Raw genomic sequence first — 6573 nt, 5'->3', positions numbered from 1 at the left:
CCACACATGGTAAAACCAGTTTAAGAGCAAGTTATATGCCCAAAACTCACATATGCAAAACAACAACAACGAGGACAACAAATTGCTTCAGAAGCAAACCAAAATTATTTAAAAAAGAAGTCCCGCATAGCAGCAAAGATAAAACAGCGTTGTTTTTCAAAAAAGGTTAAATTAAGAATTCAAGACATAATTTAATTTTAAAGTAATAAATTAGGAAAACACAGGAACATTTTTAATGTTTGATATATTTTGTACCATATTTTTTTCCTTTTATCTTATCTTTTCTGCTTTTTGTATGAGCTGGGAAACATATTTTGTGCTCTTTCTATCACAGAAATGCTAAATTAGCAATCTAAAAACACCCCGATTCTCCAAGCAAACCATATGAAAAAGAACATAATGGTACAATTCCTAAAATCTTTTAGTAGTTTGATTTGTCTTGAAGCCACCTCCCCAAAACACATTTCATGTTATAGATGGCAAAATGATTTGCCTATTCATTGGTTTACACTGTGAATTGAAATAAACACTGTAATTATGTAAATGACATGGCATAAAATGATTTCTAGCCACTCCATTTCTCTTTTATGGCCACCAAAAGCTAATTAGGACCCACCAAAATAAATGGAACTCTTGCTTTTAAGCATGGTTTCTTCTTTGCTGATTTTATTTAAGACTGGTGGAGCCATCTTGTTCTGCCTTAGGAAAACAGGGGCCCTCATAGAGGCCTGAAACAGTAGGTCCTCAACAAAGGCCCGAAACCAGCAGTTCATCAAGGGCTTCCTGCCTGGGAACCCGGTGCAGGGAAGCAGACTGAAGGAAGTCTTCCCACAGACCTCTGCAAACTCCTGGAGCAGAGTCTGCAAGGAAAAGCCAACACCCAGGTGGAAAAAGTGCAGATCCATGGCCTCAGTTTTGAAGGCTACAATCATCCATTTTGCGACATTAAACTGAAATGTCATTCAGTTTTCAGCATTACTCAGAGGACAAGTAAAGTTTAAAGGACAGTAGAAACCCCACCCAATCTGCCAACTTCACAAACCTGGTTTAATGCTGGAATTTAAAATAAAAAGGAAGGTAAAAGTGAAGAAGTCTGAGTCAAAAGAGCCAAAAGCACAGTGCAATTCCCCTTGGCTACTCAAGAAGTGGTCTGTCCTCAATGACCCAAGAATAAGGCTTTATTTTTATTGTGAAATTTTTGTTGTACATTATTGTTTGTCAGTCACCATATAAATGCATCCCTCCAACCCTTGTGCCCACCCCCCAGCCCCCTTGCCCCTGGTAACCCAAACAGTTTTATCTGTCCGTGCGTTGGTTTATCTTCCACATATGAGTGAAATCATGCTGTGTTTGTCTTTCTCTTTCTGGTTTATTTCACTTAACATAATACCCTCCAGGTCCATCCATGTTGTTGCAAATGGGATGATTTTGTCTGTCTTTTTTTTATGGCTGAGTAGTATTCCATGGTATATACATACCACATCTTCTTTATCCAATCATCAATCAAGGGACCCTCGGGTTGCTTCCACGTCTTGGCTATAGTGAATAATGCCGCGAAGAATACAGGCTTTGTTAAAAAATCTCACATGAGACTTGGAATGAAGCTCCAGGAAGGAGCAGGATCCACCCATGTTCTGAGGACATTTATCTGTCCTGGGAGCCGTGTAGCGGCAAGAGGAGGCTCTCACTGCTAGGATGACCTTCACTAGATTCTCTGAGAAGCCCAAATAAGCTGCCCTTTGGGGTTGGAGGAGGTGGTAAAGTCAAATCACCAAGGGCACCAGAAGTCCTCAGTCAAGAGGATACTACCATTCATGGCTACTAGGCACTGGATGTCTCTATGGACCAGGCCCTCACAAAAGTGGGCACGATGCGCATGCTCCCGTGTTATCTTCCTGGAAGCACCGTGGAGGGAGTTAGCTTCCATTTTCAACCAGAAAAGCCTCTGAGCAGTTAAACACCTTGCCCACAGTCACGTAGTAACACCGTGACTTGGAATCTAAGCTTATCTGGCCTGGTTCTAAAGCCCTCCTAATAGCCACTGTGCTTTACTGCTAGGCTCTGTCATTTGCCTTGCTTGATGCCCCAGTGTTGTTCAGAACTCATACCGTGAACCTGCCGCTCCAGAGCACAATCCAAGCTGCTAGTTGAAGTCTTCATTTTCATTCTTCCTTTTCCTCTCCCATCTCCCTTTCCATACAAAGACCTTATTAGAGCCTCAATTTCTTATAGGTATGGGAAAATGAGATAAAGGAAGAGACTGAGTTGGATTAAAGGAAGTGAGAAATTCAGAAAAGGAATCCATCTTAGAGTTGAGAAGAAAGAGAGAAACACACCAGCTCATCATGACAGCAAAGCTTTGGCTAACATGCGAGAGTGCTGAGAAAAAGACGCAGATGTTTTTTAATCCCTTAATCATAAATCATGTTGGGACATCATTCTTTTTTGTTTGTTTGTTTGGGCTAAATACATCTATGTGATTAGTTTTATTGTAACATAGTCTGCTTCAGTGCTGTTTACCAGAAGACTAAAAACATTTTTGTGTGTTTAATTACTGGCTTCTAATTTGCTATTGAGTTTCTTTTTCAATAGATTTTTGAATTGCTTTCAGAAGGCACCCCACTTGCTATAACATTGACCTCTTGGATCCTGCTAGAGATTTTTTCATATATCCTTAGCTTTTTCTGTTCTCTCCTTGGACACCAATGCTTTTCTCAACATCTTACCTTCACTTTCTCCTTTCTGTGCAGTACAGACATAACGTGCAGCAGCACACGGTTGTCTGGCTGAAAGAATGTGGAGACTCCAAGGTTAATCTCACAATGAATCTAGTCTGAGATCACTTTAATTTAGGTGCAAAATGAAACATCTTTTCATTTGATAAGCTTCTGCTACCTTGGTTAACACACTCTGCTCTTTAATAGCAAAGGGCCAGACTACAAGGATGCCTATGTTTTAGAGCCTGCCGTGGAAGGACATATTACTTCATTCACAAGATTGGTTTCTCCACTTGTTTAAATTATTCTGAATCATACAGTATATATTAAGGTCTGGAGAAAAAGAGCCAAGGCATTAAAAAAAAAGAAAAAAAAAAGCCAGTGACTTCAAATGGTAAAATTGAATTGATTGCTTTTTAATGTGTCATGGGACAGACCCCCTTCTTCCCAGCACAGAAACCATTAAAGAAGATAGTGCCAGATTCTATACTGTTTTAGCTACTTTTCATTTCAAGCAATTGGAAAGTCATAAATGGGGGAGAGGGTGGTTGAGTTTGGCCTGATAAATTTTAAGACGGTCCATGACAGTGACATCATCCTGATGTACAAGCCTTGCGTAAGGTGGTACTCAGTTTACATGAATGAGTGAATTCGCATTCGTTTTAATGGGGTTGGCTTTGTTTTCTGGGTGACGATAGATTCACTAAGGACCAGAAGTAACTCAGCGAGGTCTTGAGAGAAGTCTTCAATACCCATTTTAACCCCAAGACCAAAAACATGGTATATGGAAAGTAACTTTGGAGAAGTAATTCATTCCTGCTATAGTAGTAAGATATTTCTTTTCATCAATGATTTATTGAATTGTATTCTCATAATCATACAGCTATATTAAAAAGAAAAAACAAGCATTTGCAGACATCTACGGATAATTTGCAAGAAACTGGAAAACATGAGAAGATACCATGTCATAGCCCATTGTCTGCAATAATGATTTCAGTTCAATTTTGTCCCCAGATCTTATGCCAACAAAGACTGATTTATAAAGCATGTTCCCCAGTCCAGAACCAGATAATACTAGAGATAATTACTGTGCCTGGTTAGAGTTTGAGAGCAATTTCCTGAGGCACTACTTGTAAAAGTGAAAGAACATACATTGCAGGTCAGCTATATAGTAAAAGAAAAATAAGGAACTGTTGCACAGAGCCTGTTTTCCAATATTAGTTTAAACAATAACCACATTATGCCTGATGATCCCACAGAACGTTTAATAGTGTAATTTTACTGTATGGATTCACAAACCCTTTTTAAACTTTCTAGGCACACAGAAAAATCAAATCAATTATAGTCCAATTTCAAACAATTTATTGACAAATATGATCCATGCTTTATCATCTAAAAGTAGGAGTTATTATTAAGACCTAAAGCAGAATTTGGATTTCTTCTGAAAACCAAACAATATTTTTATTTTAAATAAGAAAATAAAATTTTTCTTATTAGCTATTTTAATAAACATCTTAGATTTAGAACATCATTGTAAAATGAAATTTTAAACTGCAAGTTGCAAATTTTAAACAGAAAACTGCAAGAACACTGTTTTATTTAAAGAAACTCATTTAATTTTAAAGACAAATTAATTTTGAAGATTTAACATATAATTTGATTTAAAAATAGATTCTTCTACATTTGTTAAGGAATATCTGAACCTAAGAAAATTTTTAGCTTAAGATAAACCAGTGATAGGTATATTTAATCTTGCCTTGGAAAACTGTTAATTACTGTGCACATTTCTTAGGTTCTCTAAATTTATCCCTGTATTTAAAATGATGAGATTTGCTTCTTATGAATGTTGGCAAACCTAAATGAGGGACTGAGCAAACCTTTGGCAAAATAAAACAGAAACCAACTAACTAATTTAGGCCATTGTTTGGGTTTAAAAAATCCATCTCTTACTCATTTAGCTTTGACTTATTTACTTTGTATAAATTATCAGTGTCAGTTATTTGATTTGGCAACCATGCACAGCTAGAGAAAAATGGAAAAGTAAAAAAGAAATCTAGATGTTAAAAATCTAGATATTTGATACAGAGAAGATCCTGTCATAGTATGGTGGGTTTTAAAAACTAAAGCATTTCTCTTTTTCCGGCTTAAAGAAATAAAAAGCCAGACAATTTTTTCTTATCTAAATCTTTATTAGAAGGAAAAACAAATAGATTTCAAACAATGAGTAACAACAAATTTCATTAAATATTAAACATTTTAGTTATCAAAGATATTTAGACAATATGTTCCTAATATTTCTGCACAGCAGAAGCACACTGATTATAGAGCTCAGACTGTCATGTGCTCATGTGAGTTTGTTTTTGGCATAAAAGAATATCTAAATTCACATTTAAACAAATGTGATAGATAAACTGATAGTAACTTACTGTTGATTCTCAAAGCTTTCACAAATTATCATATGTGATTGACATTCCCTTAGGGTGAATGCTTTATAGACTCTTTCTATAACACCGAGTAACAAACTGAATTCATTTTCTTTACAGTTAGTAGTATTAGTAAAATTATTTAAAGTTGAATTAGGAATTATGTTCCTGTGTATATTAGCACAATAAAAATCAATATAAGTAAACTGATTATTTCATATCAAAAGTTAGAAAACGAAATAACATACATAGAACTTTCCTTGATAATAATAAACAATGATTTAAAATGGAGCAATTCAGTACCTAACATCTGTGAGCACCCTCGCTAGGGGTAAAGTTTCCCTTTGTGATTTCTCGAAGTTTCCCTTTCCAATCTATGTAAAACACTGAGAAATGTGGTCTCGTACCTATTGTATTTTCAAAGATCTACTGTAGAAAAGGTTACATTTTTTAAACTTCTTGCTTTTAGTAAAAAAACAAACCCAACAAGCGTACTTTCAGGGGTTTTTTTTTTTTTCTTGCGTGTAGTACACATTCATGAATGTCCACTAGGCGCAAGGGAAATTGTTGATGCTGCAAAATGTACTCTTAGTGAGGCTATCAGACATACTGGAATGACAAATGTTTCCAACCAGTGCACTAAGAGGAAAGCAAATACAAGAAGACTTGTTTTGATCACTAAACATTGCAGGTTGTTTTTTTTTAAACAATGTTTGTAAACTTGCCCACAAAAGCTGGGTAATATTAAACAGCCAGTAAGGCACTTTCTCAGAGGATGAAGTAGTGAAGGCTGGATGGTTGGCAATTCATTTTAATAGGAAACATTCTACACTTAGAGCAAAATCCGGAGTGGGGCGGTCCTTTTATCGATTGACTGTCAAGCAGCAGTGGGGAAAAACTTTAAAATTTTCTCTTTCATGTTGTTTACCAATTTTCCCTGTAGAAGTCTTTTAGTTGTAATTTAAAAAATATATTAATTAGGAGCTATCAATTTAAAGTGTCATTTTTCAATCTAATATTTAAAAGAATATTAACATATTCACTAGTATTTTCAAAACATCCAAGCCACTCGATTAAAAAATGAACTACAAAACAAAAGATCTTAGTATAAAAATGTTCCATGTTATTAACAATTCCCTTGCGACTTCTGATGGCTTCACGTATTACAGTATAAGCTTTGGTATAAAACATGCAAATAAAAGCCAACAAGGTCGTGAATACAGTATTCCAAACACAAAGCACTTATGGACGAGTGTTGCACAGACACGGCAGATGAGGCAGAGGTAACACACGGCTACAGGATGACCAGAGTTTGCACTTCTACTGCTTCTTAGTTTGTGTACTTTGCTTGTTCATAATCTTCAGCAGAGACTGATTCATGTAATAGGGTCTTTCAGTAGAACCATCGTTCCTTTCTAAATCTTCCACTAGGA

General features: G+C 36.0%; 1 protein-coding gene across 2 annotated transcripts in view; it reads right to left on the bottom strand.

The window, feature by feature from the left end:
- Positions 1-4937: 4937 nt before the first annotated feature.
- SLC44A5 (solute carrier family 44 member 5) overlaps positions 4938-6573 on the bottom strand; it is a 137174-nt gene continuing 135538 nt past the window's right edge. Inside the window, exon 22 of one of the 2 annotated variants that reach the window (XM_087448899.1) lies at positions 4938-6567. In XM_087448899.1, coding sequence (XP_087305025.1) covers positions 6461-6567 — 107 coding nt within the window. In that variant the 3' untranslated portion in view covers positions 4938-6460. The remainder of the gene's footprint in view (positions 6568-6573) is intronic. The other variant, XM_087448904.1, reaches the window with a different exon arrangement.

Source organism: Ceratotherium simum, chromosome 2 (assembly GCF_057802395.1).
Source record: "Ceratotherium simum simum isolate JZ-2026a chromosome 2, ASM5780239v1, whole genome shotgun sequence".
NCBI classification, from domain to species: Eukaryota; Metazoa; Chordata; class Mammalia; order Perissodactyla; family Rhinocerotidae; genus Ceratotherium; species Ceratotherium simum.
Note: the sequence above shows the minus strand (reverse complement) of the source record. Positions and strands in the feature narration are given on the sequence as shown.